Below are 16,500 nucleotides of genomic sequence, written 5' to 3'. Positions count from 1 at the left end.
TGGTTTTCAAAATATACATAATGAATATGCCTAAGATAGATTTGCATACCCTGAGACCCAGTGTATGCAACTCTATCTCATGCATATTCATTGTGGTAATCCTGAAAACCCGAATGGCTAGGTGTGACTCTGGGAGAGGATTAGGAACCACTGTAATACACAATTTTGACCAATGCAGTTATTTACTTGTTAACTCTGACTCATATCCTGAGTGTAATGTGCTATAGTCTACAAACAACTCAACATTCATAAAGGTTATTTGTAGTCACATGGACCTAGTATGCTGTATTCTGTGAAGAACCAAACACAGTCAATTTTGCTTTAGTGCTTAATTGCTTTACTCTTTGTTTAAAATTAATTAGATTCACCCTTACGTAGAAACTTGCTTGGCATTTGAGCTAGACAACATGCTGCACAATCTAAAGCTTCTGGAGGTTCAGCCAAAACTTTCCATTCCCCTGTCTTTTGGTTGAACATGCAGGCATTTTCATTGATAGCATATAGTTTATCATGTTTATCATCCATAGAAATGACTCCTCCACACACAAATACTTTGTTTTCGCCAATAGAGCACACTGCATGACACACATCTAACTTGCAGTTATTTGGTAGTAGAGGTACAGTTTTGGTTGATTTGTTTGCTTTAATCTTCTGAAGATTTATCTCCAAACTCTGTTTGTGACTCTGTACACTCAGTACTGTTTCATTTTGAAAAGAAATAAGAGGTCTATGTTTGAACTGAATGGGGAAAGTCATGCACTGTGTAACTTCACCAGTGCTAGTGTCAAAACAGTCTACTACGCCAACTCTGGAGATGATCCCCTTCACTATACACCTTCCTGTCACTATATAGATAGTTTTACCCCCTTTTGTAATCACCTCAGCACCATCCATGGGCACGCTCATCTTTCCAGCAAAAGTCCATTTCTCCTTCCTTTCATCATATCTGTATATATGATTGGTGTATTTCCTTGGTGCTGTGCTTCCTCCTACTGTATACACCACTCCACCACAAGCCACCATGGTGTGAAACACTAAACCCATGGGTAGATCAGTTAGTTTGGTCCAGGATTTCCCATCAATGTCATATCGCCATGCTGTCCTCAGTCCTGTAATCTGCTCAGAAGCACCACCTGATATGTACAGATACTTTCCTACTGAGGTTGCACTAAGAGCAGCTGCTTTATATGGCATCTTTGTTAGTTTCAGCCATTTGTTTTCTTTGATAACATAAGCAAAAAGCCCATCACTGAACTTACCATCTGACTTCTGACCCCCCAGCACAATCACTACATCTAGTAGAGCACCTTTCCTTTGATGCAGTACTAGATTATAGGGTGTATCTTGCTTCCTGTCATTCATGATAAGTTCAATCTGTGACATGGATCTTGAGTTCCTTTTAATAAGTGCCTCTTTGCCACTTACAGCAATTAGGGTTTGATTAGAGATTCCAGATAATTTTATAAATGAGAAAAGGTTATCAAAGTATTTCTCTCTGTCTTCTAAGTTGAATTTGACCCACTGCAATAGAGTAAGTAGGACCTGATCCTCATTTCTCACATGCAGGTCATCATCCTTGATAAGTCGGGCAAAGGTCTTGTGAGAACATTCTAGAAGCTCCCGGGTGCCAGCAAGATAATGGAAGCCATCCTTGACACAGCTATATGCCTGGTCTCCAACTTCCTTCATTTCATAGGTATCAGCCATAGTTAGATAACGCAAGCAGTTTCCCTTACTCAGGGACTTGAGGAGGAAGTCAGTGCAGTAAGTTCTGAGATCCAATAATGTGAAAAACTTGGACCCCCATGCCAGATCCTCCACATTCTGCTCGGAAAGTGTCACCTTACCTGTATATAGATATTCCAGCAGCTGCTCCATTGTTCCTGGAGTCAAACACCCCTCATCCATTGTGATGGAGAGCTCATCAGTGGATTTAAGATCACTGCTGGTTATCAGATCTTTTACATAGGGGCTCACAGCTGCCAACACACCCCGATGTGCAAAGAAAGCCTGCCTGCCCACATGCAGCACCAGATTACAGCACTCCTTTCGCTTCCGCTGATTATTCAGACTCTGCAACACATTATTTCCGTAGTTCTTCTCAATGAACTCCAGCTTCATCCTGCAGCTTAGACCAGCAGAAACAATCTATTAATACTTTGTTGTCATGCTGAGTGAGTGTTAACACAAGTATATTATAATGCCTATTAGTTATTTATTAAGCATCATAAATGACTACACATAAACTATCTAAAACAGAGGATGTGGCAGTCATTTTATTAACTTAGAAAAGGATTTCTTTAGACAATAAGCTGACCTGGTTCATGGGACTAAAGAATGCAGACAATAAGATAATACCCTCTAATGTCTTAAAAGGTAAATATCTATATATGTAAAACAAAAAACTGACTTTCCTATAAGAGCTGGGGCGACCTTGTAGATGGGGACATCTCCCTCCTCTGCTTGTCTCAGTCCAAGAACAATGAGGAAATCCCCATGGAAGAAGCTCTTCGCACTGGATGCTATTTGTGCTGGTCTTATTTCTAACATGTGGTAAGAACATACTGTAGCTGTGTACCCTTTTGCTGTCAGTTTTGTATGTAGTTGTTAGAAACAAATAAGCACATTTCCAAAGGCTGTTCACATGTTAAAATGGCGCATAAGTGCATATGTGTGTTGTTCATGTGTATCTCGGATTTTCCAACCATGTCACACATATGTATTTCCATGTCTACCAGCAAAAGTATGAGTGAACAAAGTGGGCGTGTTTGAGGTGTGTTGGGATGTAGTTTGCAAGTTTGTGCATACGGTGCTATTGTATAAATAGCATACATGCAAACATCATCAAGAATGCATCAGCACTTTTACACCAGCTATTTAACAAACCAAATTCATATGTCCTTTGTCTTTTATGACCTAAAGTTTGGCAGACTGTCTTCTCCTGGTGAATGGACACTGCAGCAGACTAGAAAGAGAGGGAGTGAGGAGTAGGGTGGGGAACTGGGAAATCATTGCCCTTGCACAGAAATGTATTTGCCTTTAAATATTTGTTGTCAGGTTTGTCCTTCTGCCTGATACACGATTTGTTTGTACTCTTTGTGGATACCTCTCAGTGAATAAGACAGCATTTTAGAGAATGTATACGTGTGTATGGTGACTGCGGTATACTGGGGAAGACTGGGGGTGAGTCTGTGTTACTGGGACAGACTGAGGAAGTTTTTTTTTTTTGTGGGGGGTGAGTGTGTGTTACTGTAGGAGACTGGGGCAGACCGGGACAGACTCAGGGTGGGTGAGTGGCTGGAGAAATAAAATCCAGAATAAATATAATAAACATATGGATACTCGTGGCACAGCAATTGAGGAGGGAGACAGAACAGATGAGAAGGAGAAAGTATCCCTTATAGAGAGACTAGAGGACTAGGGCACAGTTTTGGATCTATCAGAGGAGCAAGTCATGCACAGGTTCAGATTCAATAAGGAAACCATACTATACCTACACCAGCAGTTAGAGAAGGACCGTTGCTCTTCCACCCAGAGAGGCCATGCCTTGCCAATACACCTCAAGGTCACTATGGCCCTGGCCTTTTTTTGCCACTGGCACGTTCCGGACATTTCTAGGGGTCATGGCTGGAATAAGTCAAATCTGCCAACTCCACATGTATTGATCAGTTTCTGGCTGCATTTCTCAAAAAAATACATAACTATATATTTTTTCTTCAGAGAAGATAGCAACAACAACAAATGATGACTGATTTCTACCAAATTGCATGATTCACCTCTGTTTCGGGGGCTATTAATTGCATTCACATTCCTATAAGGGGCAACAAGGCCACCTTTTGCAATTGCAAGGGCTTCCATTCCCTCAACATGCAGAAGGTCTGCAGTGCCAAAGGGATCATCATGGATGTTGTGCAGAGTATCTAGGATCCGGTTACAATGCTTATATCCTCAGTCTGGAATACATGACTGTTTCCAGGAAAGTTATATCACTGGGGAGTGGCTTCTAGGTAGGTATGCTACTCTCACTATAACTACACAGATACTAACCTCTGCCCTTTCCTCTCCCAGATATCTATGTAGCCTTATCTCTTAGACCTAGGAGGCCCAAGCCAGTCTCTACCACCATGGGATATCTCACTCTGCCTACCACCATGGGATATCTCACTCATGCCTACCACCATGGGATATCTCACTCTGCTCTTCTCTGCCACCTCCCCTACCTTTGATAGAGGATAGCCATTCATGATCCCACTGGCATATCTACAGACTGCAGTAGATCTGTGCTATAACAGGAATCACCAACAGACCAGGGCCTCTGGTCTACTCAAAACACACTTCTGCCACCTAGATAAAGTTAGGGAATGTTTTCTCTGCAACCCCACAAATGTCTGTGAGATGTTTCTAGCCTGCTGTATACTTAAAAAACTGGCCAAAAGCCAGTAAAGATGAACATCTTGAGAAGGAGAAGATGAAGGCCTATTTGGGCCTACCTGCTCAGACCTTGAGACCTATTCAATTGCTCATGAATTCTGCTGCTCATGTCATTACAGGAAAAAAAGTGACAAGACCATATTACACCTGTGCTAATGGATTTACATTGATACCTGTAGTACAACATTTTTTTATTTACCGACATTCAATCTCAATCGAGATATCACACCGGTTTACATTCAGGTACTGTAGGTATTTCTCTATCCCCAGACAGCTTACAATCTAAGTTTTTGTACCTGAGGTAATGGAGGGTAAAGTGACTTGCCCAAAGTCACAAGGAGTGACAACAGGACTCAAACCCTGGTCTTCTGGTTCATAGTCCACTGCTCTAACCACTAGGCTATTCCAACATGTACAGTATAAAGTGGGAATAATTAGTTTTGACACTCTTTCTTGGGTCAATGCCCTGGAATGCCTATATTGTTCATATCATGTCTTGAGGTGACAACAGCATGGACTCTTGGACATTCCCTTGACTCAGCAGGCTCTTTTAGCTGTCACTCATGAGTACACCTTTTCTTTCGCCATGCCCACATTTTGGAATTTGCTGTCAGAAGAAATTAGGCAGTTGGTCTGTTTAAAAACTTTTAAATCTATGTTGAAGACTGTGCTTTTTAAGCAAGTGTTTTTATGCTAGTTTTATCATACTAATGTTTTATCAGTTAATGATGTTTTAGTGACAAGTTTATTGCATATTTTTATCATTTTTTGTCTTTGTCTTTTATTTTAACATTTTATTGTTCTACTATTTTATCAAATAATGTATGTTTTAATTTTGTACATTGTCTAGGACCTAGTGCATAGGCAATTATTACATTTTAATAAACAAACTCAAGGCATATGACCTGGGTGAGAAGTAATTGCAGGAGATACACTGCCAAACTCACCAGCCGGCTATAGAGGAAAGGAATATTGATTCAAATACATTTTCAGCAGTGAGGGTGCATTTATTTACAAGACAATGGTAATATTAGTTCATAGAATATGAAACCATATTGCTTCCTAGGTTGTTCTCACTTTTTTAGGGGTGGCTCCAGTGCCTTGGACTGGCCAAGTCCGTACTCCTCTGCAGCAGTGTCCAGTCACCACTCGCAGTGCCTTTGAAGGAAATTGAGGGTACTGGCAGGGGATGAAAGATACAATAGGAATGAGTAGAGGTGAGTAGCTCCTGAGAACTGACAATCAGGAGCCTGAGGATGAAGGCGTGCTAGCATTGGTATGCCTCTCCACTTCAGCAGCAGCACAAGATGAGTCTATCCCTATGTTAACAGAATGGAAGTTCCCCACCTTGTAGCCATAGGAGGATGAGGCCCCATTATGGGTGATGTTGAATGCACTAGGGGAACCACCCACTGAGCTGGTGGCACTACAGCTGGTGGTGGAACAATCCAGGGTGGTGGTGGTGCAAGTACTGGAGGAGACTGCATCCAGGGGCCTAGTCATTCAGCCATAGAGCATTCCATGCAGGCTGCGGTTGGCATGGTGGCATCTGCTGCGGCATCTCCCTCCAGATTGCTGTCATGATCTGCAATTCCTCCTACAGCTTCTGCCCAAGGCCCTGCATCTCTTTTCTGACAACCTGAATTTCTTCCACACAGCTTCCTTCAGATCCTGGAGGTCTTGCCATCAGCCTCCTATCCGATCTGCCACTCTCTCAGTAAATAGCAGCATGCGGCTCTCTGCTGGAGTTCATGGCCCTCTTCAAATTGCATCGCTTCCTCTTCATGTACAGCATGCCATAAGACTTCTGGAATATGAACTTTCATATCAGATTTTCATGCATATATTTCTTGTATATACACATTAACTGTGCCTATAAAGTAGTGGTATACACATATGTTGTTCTTATATATGTGTAGTGATGTTCTATAAAAGGGTTAGCAGCTGGCTGTAGGTCATCAGGGAGGGACAGCCAGAGCCAGTCCTGGTTTTATCCCCATTGCATTCAATGTGTGAAAAACCAGGACCAGCTTGGCCTGTTCCTGATGACCTGGAGCCATCTGCTAACGCTTGTACATAAGTTTAATATTGGTTCTAAGGAAAGCAAGGCATATGTAGAAGATTAACAAATTATCTGAAATATTCCACTTTCTTTTATTGGCTTTAAATTTATTTCTCTACAGCAGCTATTACATTAGAGATGGAAAGAATCTTCATTCACCTATAAATTATTTGGTACTATATGGGTCCTGTGTATCACAAGACATTTGGGTGTTAGTTTCTACTGGGTCTCATTAGCAAACTCTACCCTACATTCTCTATTTAGTGTAATTTAGGTGTGGATGGAAAGCAGCTGAGGGAACCAACAGTTCTGACCCTGCTGCAGGTGATTGCCCTCAAGCCCTGAAGACTTGCTTTATCTGGGTCCTACTAAATTATAAGTGGTGCAGGTGAATGAGGCTAAGGTAATGGAAACAGCAAGGAGTCCCTGATAGTTCACAGCTGGGATCTTTAATGTGAGAGCCCTTAAATACTCCTTTAGCCTACATATCTAGTAGAAGTTGGGGGACCAGGGAGATCTCCATTGTAGAGGTAAGCTAGCCCCACCCAGGATACAGATGAGAATGGGCCCTATAGTTACATCAGACATCTGTAGCACTCTAGGTTAGTCTTCATCACAGTGGGATAGGACATACTTTGTTCCCTTTTACTTTCGTTGTCATCACTAGCTTTCGGGAGATAGAGGTGAATGATTAGAACAGACTGCAGACAGCTTCTGAACGCAGTTCCTACCTCATCTATATGACACCTTTGCTACTAGAAGGTTTGCTGTTGGTGAAAGGGCCACTAAATGTCTGCTCCTGGTCTCCCCATGCACATGCAGTGCTGTTATTTATTTAGTTATTTATTTAAGAACTTTTACTATACCAACGTTCGTAGAGCACATCACGCCGGTTTACAAAAAACTGAGGCAGGCAGAAGATTACAAAGAACAGGGGGGGGGGAGATAGTTGGAGCAGGCAAGAAAGGGTGAGAAATAGGGCAGGGGGCTATAGGGCAGAGAGAAAGATAGGACAGGAGGAGGGATAGCAGCAAAAAAAACAAAACAATTATTGAACAGTTAATACATAGAGAACTGTTACTGATCGCTTGATTTACAGCATACAGCGGAGCACTTATTTACATTATTTACACTGTTACATGTCCTTATGGAGGACAGAGTGAGAGGGGAGGGGGAGCAGTGAAAAGGAGAAGATAAAGGAGTGGGGGTAGAAAGGCGGTGCAGCTCAACAGAGAGAGGGGGGGAAGAGACGATGGGGAGGATGGCAGTGGTAGATGTAGTAGGAGGGGGGGTGCTATGTTTGATTGGCGTCAGGGTAAGCTTGTCTAAAAAGCCAGGTCTTAATGCCTTTTTTGAAAGTATGTATGGAGGTCTCAATTCGTAAATAATGAGGAAGTAAATTCCAGAGGGTGGGGCCAGCGATAGTGAAAGCTCTCTCTCTGGTATTGGAGAGGTGTGCTGTTTTGAGGGATGGGGTGTGCAAAGTCCCTGCAAGGGCATTTCTGGTGGGTCGATTAGAGGTACGGAAACGTGGCATGTCCTTGAGCCAAGCAGAAGCTTGGCTCAAGGACATGCCACGTGTTAGTGTTAGTAGTAGGGAAGCAGACTCTATAGACTATCCCAGTGTTTGTGGTTTGGCAGCACTCACATCTCTGGTAGTTTGAGAAGCTAAGAGTTAAGTGATGATTTACAGCTCATAAGAACATAAGATATGCCATACTAGATCAGACCAAGGGTCCATCAAGCCTAGCATCCTGTCTCCAAAAATGGCCAATCCAAGTCACAAGTGCCTGGCAAGTATCCAAACATTAAATAGATTCCTTTTTAATTAATAGCAGTTTATGGACTTCTCCTCCAGGAACTTATACAAACCATTTTTAAACCCAGTGTGGGATCAAGCGGTGATCCCCCAGGCCTGGAGACATAAACACAGCCTGACTCCAGACTTTCTTAAAACATTATATCTTTATTTGCAGCGTAAACATGGACATATCAGTAGACCGCCTTCACCTTCAGACAATGTACTCTTTTTATTCACAGTTCAGTACTACTTCCTTCAGTACTCTCACAGCTTCATCACAGATCAGTGTTTAGACAGCATTATTCTGCAGGAGCTGCCTTCCTCCTGGAGACCTGGGACTATCCCACCTGGATCCCTGCTCTTATTCCTTCCCTGCTGGGCCCTGTCTACAGAGATCTCTCTCACAAGGGGAATTAAAGGGGACCAGGCATCTAGCCTGGTCCTGCACTGGTTTAAGGGGGAACATAGGGGCAAATTCTCACATAACTCCCCCCCCCTCAGCTTGGACTCATTGGTCTGAGCATTTTCACTCCCCCTGGATCCCATCCAGGGGAGTGCCTCACCTTCCCAGCCCCTCTTATCTGGACACCCACCAGTTAGGCTTCGGGTTAGGGTTCTAGGGTTATGCTCATCCCCACCTCCCAGGGTAACCCTAGTCTGCACTTTCACCACCCAATGTGCAACCTGCACCCCCAGCCCTTTAACCAAGACTTTTGCTGGCCCAGCAGAACTTCTTGGACTGGCTGTGGTGCTTCTATTGGTGATTCCTCTGGTATCCCCTCAGTGCTCTCTGGCCATTCTCCCATGCTGGTTGCTGGCTACTCCACAGCTTTACTTGCTGGGGTCTCTGCAGTGCCACCTTCTGGGCTCTTAGTGGTTCTTTCCTCTGGGTTTTCCTCCACAGCCTCACTCACTGGGATATCTGCAGCACCACCCTCTTTCCGTGTTCCTTCCTCTGGGTTACCTCTGCAGCCTCTCTTGCTGGGGTCTTTAAGGCGCCTCCCCCTTTGAGTCTTCATCTCCTCTCTTGCTGGCCTTTTCATGCCTTTCTCTCTGGACTTCTCATGGGAGCTATTTCTGGACTCCCAGTAGTGTCTGGGCACCCTATAGGATCTTCCCCAGGACCTCCTGTAGTGCCACTTTCTAACCGATCTGCACTGCAGCCTGCTGGCCACTCGAGGCTGCCTCTTCCTGGGCAGTCTGCGTTGCCCTCCTTAGGACCCCTCTCTCAGGGTTCTTTACCGCCCCCTTTTCTGGGCTTCTTCAAGGGAGCTGTTTCTATACTCCAGCTAGTGTTTGGGCATCTTACAGGGTTTTTCTCAGGTCCTTCTTTAGCACCAATTTCAGACTGATGCCACAGTACATCTTGGTCAACAATTCATCCAGTTCCTCCAGGAATTGTTGGCATTCCTTATCTAGCCAGTCTAGGTATTTACTCTCTTGCCTGGCCTAGACTTTTGGGAGTGGGTCCTCTTGCTCCATTACTCTGGCTGGTTTCCTTGAACTGTGAAGTAGCTTGCTTGCTGGAAGAGGGCCCCGCCCTGTTCCCATTCACCACCTTCACAACCCACTCTGGCAGCTTTTTCAGAGCCACACCCTGCTCAGCACAGCCTGGCTGCACCAATTCACTCCATTTTCTTTTCAAAGGAAAAAATAGTCAAAAAACCAAACAAACTGCAAGACCAGCATTAGCTTGCTTATTATTAAATCCATATCTACCTCCAGCAGAGTGTTCCTCTAATTCAAACCCATCACTTTCTGGATGTCCCTGCAACCAGGCCCACTCACAGTTTTCTTTATACCTGAAACTTTTTTCTTCAGTGCAGCTTCTGAGCCACACCCTTTCACAAGCCACCATGCAACCCTGCGGTCTATACTTTGTCTTAGAGCCACAGGCCCCCTGTGTTCTGTACTTCATTTTAGAATCACAGTTCCTCTTCACAACTCTCTGTACTCCAAACTGACACTTTGCTTCACTCTTCTTCAAATGTTTGGCCTCCAACTGCTTCTGGCAGGATACATATACACCAAACTTTTCTTTGGACACTGTTTTTTTTTTCTGTGAAGTGCTTTAGAAAAATTCCATGCAAAACACCATATTTATTTATTTATTTATTTAAAAACTTTTCTATACCGTCGCTAAGTTATGTACCATCGCAACGGTTTACAAATAGGCACAAAATAAGGTATATATAGGTAGTTATCATACATTCTAACAGGTGCCAGATAAGAACGGTTACAATATCATTAATAAAATTAAATTTTGGGTAGTGATGGATTAATCCAGTAAAGTTATTGAGATACTATGAGTTGGTCTACTTCTTAATCGCATTTATGTATTTATATTATTGTGATGTCATTTATTCTTAGCTGCGCTTTTCTGTATTTTTTTTTTCATTCACTCTCTCCCTTTCTACCCCACTATTTCTTTTGGAAAGGCTTGTTTGTAGAGCCATGTCTTTAAGGTTTTCTTAAATGATTTGATATCACTCTGTAATCTTAGTTCAGTGGGCATTGTGTTCCATAGAAAGGGTCCAGCCAGTGATAAGGCCCTTTCTCTTACTTGGGTTAGTTTTGCTGATTTTACTGTAGGGATTGTTAGCAGTGCCTTGTTAGCTGAACGAAGGTTCCTTTGCGGGACATGGACTCTTAGAGCTGTATTTAGCCAGTCTGCTTCTTTATCATATATTAGTTTGTGTATTGTGCATAAGGCTTTGTACTTGATTCTGTATTCGATTGGTAGCCAATGTAATTCTGCTAAAGTTTCTGTTATATGGTCCCTTCTTTTTTTTCCGGTTAGTATTCTGGCTGCCGAATTTGAAGTATTTGGAGTGGTCTGATTGATGAACTGGGGAGTCCTAGTAGGAGTGCATTGCAGTAATCGGTACTGGCGAAAACAAGTGTTTGTAGGATTGTTCTGAAGTGGGTAGGTGTAAGTAATGGTTTCAGTCTTTTAAGGATCATGAGTTTTGCGTAACCTTCCCTTACTTTTAAGGATATGTGTTGTTTTAAATTGATTTCTGGATCCATTATTACTCCCAGATTTCTTACTTTTTCGGCCAGTTCAATTTTCTGGTTATTTCCTAGAGCTATTGGTGTTTTGACGATTTCAGTTTGTTTTCGTTCAAGGTGTAGGAATTCTGTTTTATCAATGTTAATAACCAGTTCCATTTGGGTTAGAAGTTGTTTTATGATGCCAAGGTACATGTTTGCTAACCCTAGTGTTTTATCAATGGAGTCTTCTATTGGTAGGATTATCTGAATGTCGTCAGCGTAAATGTAATGAATTATCCCCAGTCCTGCCAATAGATGACAGAGGGGCAGCATATATATGTTGAAGAGTGAGGCAGATAGAGCTGAACCCTGAGGTACTCCGGTTTCGAGTTTAAGTTTTTCTGAAAGAGTGTTTTTTATCATGACTTGGAAGAACCTATTGCTGAGGTAAGATTTGAACCAGTTAATCGTTTTGTCACATAATCCAATTTCTTCTAGTCTGTTAAGTAATGTTTGGTGGTTAACCGTATCAAAAGCTGCGGATAAGTCTAGCATTACAAGGATGTAGTGTTTACTGTTATCAAAACCTCTTAAGATGTTGTCAGTTAATGAGAGAAGTAATGTCTCAGTGCTGTAGTGTTTACGGAAGCTGTGTTGCGAGGGGTACAGTATGTTGTTCTCATCTAGGTGTTCAGCTAGTTGTTTTTGTACTGCTTTCTCTATTAATTTGGCTATTAGTGGGAGGTTTGAGACTGGACGGTAGTTATTGAGAATTAATGGGTCACTGTTTTTCTTTTTGATTATTGGTTTAATGATTGCCCCTTTTAGTATGTCTGGCATTATTCCTTCTGTTAGGGATAGGTTTATGATATTTGTTAAAGTTGGGGTTACTACCTCGGTGATCTTTTTTATCTCTGTTGTGGGTATGGTATCAATCTTATGGGGAGCGGGGTTTGTGTTTTTTATCATTGATTCTACTTCTAGTTGTGATATTTCTTCAAAAGCTGACCATGGGTTAGCATCTCTCTTTTGCATTGTGATTACTTGTTTGGTGTTCTTTGGGAGTTTATTTCTTAGATTTGATATTTTATCACTAAAGAATTGGGCTATTTCATTACATTTTGATTCAGGTATGCTTTGAGGTGACTCTTGCTTGTCGGTTGTAAGATTTGTTACTATAGCGAAGAGGGTCCTTGGGTTATTGGCGAATATTTCTATTTTGTTACTGTAGTAATCTCTTTTAGTTTTCAAGATTAGTTGTTTGTAGTAAGCTAGGTGTTTCCTGAATTTGGTTAGGTTTTCAATTGTTTTGTTTTTTCGCCATGTTTTCTCAAATTTTCTGGGTTTTCTTTTTGCATCCTTTATTTTTGTATTATGCCATTGGTTATTTTGTTTTGTTTCTTTGATATGTAATGTTTTAATGGGATTTACTGCATTGGCTATTTTTTCTGTTGATTCTAGCCACTGCTCTATAGCTAGGCAGCAGTCTGTAGGTGGTATGTTGGTTAGTTCCTCTTCTAATTTGACCTTCAGTTCTTCGCAGTTATATGGTGGACGATATGTTAGTTCAATGGGGGATTGTTTTATTATGGTCCAAGGGTGTCGAATTTTAATGTTTGATTGGATCAGGAAATGGTCAGACCAAGGGATTTGTGTATAGCTCGTGTTCTAGGAACCGAGCGGTGATCCCCAGGCCTGGAGACATAAACACAGCCTGACTTCAGCCTTTCTTAAAACACTATATCTTTATTCACAGCTTAAACTTGGACACATCAGTAGACTGCCTTCACCTTCAGACAGTGTACTCTCTTTACTCACAGTTCAGTACTACTTCCCTCAGTATTCACACAGCTTCATCATAGCTCAGTGTTTGGACCTGGGCCTTGTCTCAGTATCCCCCCTGGATCCCAGATCTTATTCCTCCCTTATTCCTCCCCTCTATCCACAGGGCTCTCTCTCACAAGTGGAATTAAAGGGGACCAGGCACTTAGCCTGGTCCTGCACCAGTTTAAGGGGGAACATAGGGGCACTGCCTCACACCCAGCTATACTAGCTGAATGGGGATATGATAAAGGTCTACAAAATCATGAAATGACCTGAATGGGTAAATGCGAAATGGTTATTTACTCTTTTAGATAATACAAGGACTAGGGGATACTCCATGAGGTTAGTAAGTAGCACATTTAAAACAAATTGAAGAAAACTCTTTTTCACTCAACACACAATTAAGATCTGGAATTTGTTGCCAGAGGATGTGGTTACAGCAGCTAATGTAGCTGTGTTTAGAAAAGTGTTGGATAAGTTCCATAAACCCCTATTAATCCATAAACCCCTATTAATCAATAAGAAATAGCCTGTGCTTGTTACTGGCAGATGTAGTATGGGGTATATTTAATGTTTGGGTACTTGCCAGGTACTTGTATCTTAGATTGGCCACTGTTGGATCCTTGGTTTGACCCAGCATGGCATATCTTATGTTCTTAACCATATCCTCTGGCAACGAATTCCAGAGCTTACTTGTGCACTGAGTGAAAAATAATTTTCTCTGATTTGTTTTAAATGTGCTACTTGCTAACTTCATGGAGTGTCCCCAGTCCTTGTATTAGTTGAAAGATAATAAGATCCATCCAAGTCCTTTCATGAATTTTTAGATCTCTATCATATCCCCCTCAGCTGTCTCTTCTTCAAGCTGAATAGCCCTAACTTATTTAGCCTTTCCTCATAGGGGAACCTTTCCATACCCATTATTTTAGATACCCTTCTCTGTACTTTCTCCAGTGAGATGTGGCGACCATAATTGCACATAGTATTCAAGATGTGATCTAACCATGGAGTGATACAGAGGCATTATGATAACCTCTGTTTAATTTGCCATTCCCTTCTTAATGATTTGACTGACAAAGCACACTGAGCCAATGAATTTAATGTAATATCAGCTATGTTGCTCAGATCTTTTTCCTGGGTGCTGTGACAGATTGACCCTGTTTTCCCCCTTTAAACCTGTATGGGACCAGGTATGGAGCCTGGTCCACCTTATATTCCACAGAGAGCAAGGGGTCTGTGAGCAGGACCCTGCTGGGGCAGGGATAGTCCTGTGGGAGGGACCAGCTGGAGAGAATAACAGTGTAAACCCAGTTGTGTTCAGGAGCCCCCTATGCCTCCAGGAGGAAGGCAGCTCCTGTCAAGGGCTTTGTTCAAACCAGAAAGGAGGGAGTGAACACTGACAGAAGCAAGGCCATGTACAGCCTCTGTGTGTGTAAGTGAATATTACTAATTTAGGAGTCCAATCTTAAAATATTGTTTGCTAAATAAAATTTAGAAAGCTTGCAGTCAATGTGGCCTTTTGTCTCCAGCCAGGGAAACACCACTCTGTTTCCCACATATGGTATCAGTTCGAGGATTTTTTTTCTAAAGCTTGGCACAGAAAAATGCCCAAGTTTCCAAAGGAGATATGGATTTTTTTTTTCTGTAAAACTGAAGTTTGTTGTGTGGCCTGCCAGAAAAGTTGGAGGCAAAGAAGTGCTGCAGGGAAAAGGGTATGGTTCTAGGAGCACACTAAAGTTAGGCAGGCTGCATGAAGAAAGTTTGTCTAGCCTTGCTTCAGGAAGGGGGCTAGGACAGAAGAAAGCCACTGTTCTTAAACTATGTACAAGAACACTGGAAGTTGGAAGTAAAAGGGTATGGCTCTGAGGGCAACTGAAACATAGCAGTGCTCTTAAACTGTGTACAAGAGCACTAATAGAAAGAGGTTTGTAGGCTCATAGAGAAGTATAGGGGAAAAAAAAGCCATTGTGCACTTTGGCTGGAACAGGGTGTGGCTCTGAGTGAAAGTGAAACTGCTAATAAGTACAGAAACCAGAGAGCTTAGAGGCCTAGCACTTTGGCCAAAATCCTGGTCTGGATTCAGTGGGTATAACTGCAGTGTACGTGAAAGAAAAGAGAAGCCTGTGGGCTTAAAAGAAGAGTAGCCATGGACAGTTGTGACGTGGGGGTTTCCCAGTCCTAAGAGCTGGGCAAGAGGAAGAACCTGAGCTCAGTGAAGCCATTCCCAGATACCATAGAGAACTAGAGAAAGGCAGAATTACATGGCAGCAGCTGGTTGCTCAACTACAGGAGATTGCAGCAGAGATGACCCAGTGAGAGGAGGACCTGAGGCAAGTCACTAGAAAAAAAGCTATATGCTAGTGAGTGAGCTGAGAAAAACTACCAGCCTGCCTGGCAAGGCCTAAGATTGGCACTACAGGTGGTCCTGAGGAAGGCCCCTGTAGGGTGCCCAAACACTTCCAGGAGCCAATAAACAGTTCCCTTGGGATACCCAGAGAAAGGGGTGGCAGGGACCCCTGAGAGTGATGTCACAGAGAGTCTTGAAGAGGGCAACACAGACTGCCCATAAGAGTGCAATACCAATTGACTGATGAGAGGCACTAGTGAGGAGCCTAAGGGAGGCGCTGCCAAGGGACCAAGTGAAGAGGCCGCAGAGGCCATGGAATCCCCAGTAAGAGGGCATATTGAGAAGTCAAATGGAGGTGCTACTGTGGAAAGCCCAGGAGGAGGGGCCATGGAGAGTCTGGAGAATGGAAGCATAGAGACCCCAGTGAAAGGGGTTACAGAAGAGCCAATGCGTGGCAGAGACAACAAGTCAGCAAGAAACATGATGGAGTCGCCAGAGGGTGTTGATCGTGAAAGTGGAGAGGAGGCACAAGTCAATTCAGAGATGAGTGGCAAATACTCATCGCACATCTCACAGCCAGTCCAAAGAGACCTGCTAGGGTGGAAGTGGAACCCAGAGCTACAGATTGACTTAGATAAAGAACTGTGGACTTTTACTGGGCATGGGCCACAGTGGGTACTACTAACAGTGTTGTCTGGGATAATCCTAATGTGTGGGGATAAGCATTATCCCAGGCCCCATCCCCAAGCCTAGCTGGTGGGAGGTCAGATGAAGGGGAATGGGATGTGGGGTATTTCCCTGGATGGGATTCAGGGGGTAGGAATGACGCTCAGGCCAATGGATCCAAGCTGAGTGTGGAGGGGTAAGTGACAGAATGTCCCTGTTTTCCCTCTTTAAACCTGTGTGGGACCAGGCATGGAGCCTAGTCCATCTTAAATCCCACAGAGGGAGAGAGCTCTACAGGCAGGACCCTGCTGGGGAAGGGAGAGTCCTGTGGGAAGGACCAATTGGGGAGCATAAGAGGTTAAGACCACCTGTGTT

The 16,500-nt window shown here is 43.0% G+C and overlaps 1 protein-coding gene across 1 annotated transcript in view; it reads right to left on the bottom strand.

The window, feature by feature from the left end:
* Positions 1-354: 354 nt before the first annotated feature.
* Positions 355-16,500, bottom strand: part of CCIN (calicin) — a 96,305-nt gene continuing 80,159 nt past the window's right edge. Inside the window, exon 3 of the mRNA XM_029611888.1 lies at positions 355-2,128. Within this exon, the coding sequence (XP_029467748.1) occupies positions 355-2,121 (1,767 nt within the window). The 5' untranslated portion in view covers positions 2,122-2,128. The remainder of the gene's footprint in view (positions 2,129-16,500) is intronic.

Source organism: Rhinatrema bivittatum, chromosome 1 (assembly GCF_901001135.1).
Source record: "Rhinatrema bivittatum chromosome 1, aRhiBiv1.1, whole genome shotgun sequence".
NCBI lineage: Eukaryota > Metazoa > Chordata > Amphibia > Gymnophiona > Rhinatrematidae > Rhinatrema > Rhinatrema bivittatum.
The sequence above is the reverse complement of the archived record's forward strand: the minus strand, read 5'-3'. Positions and strand labels throughout refer to the sequence as shown.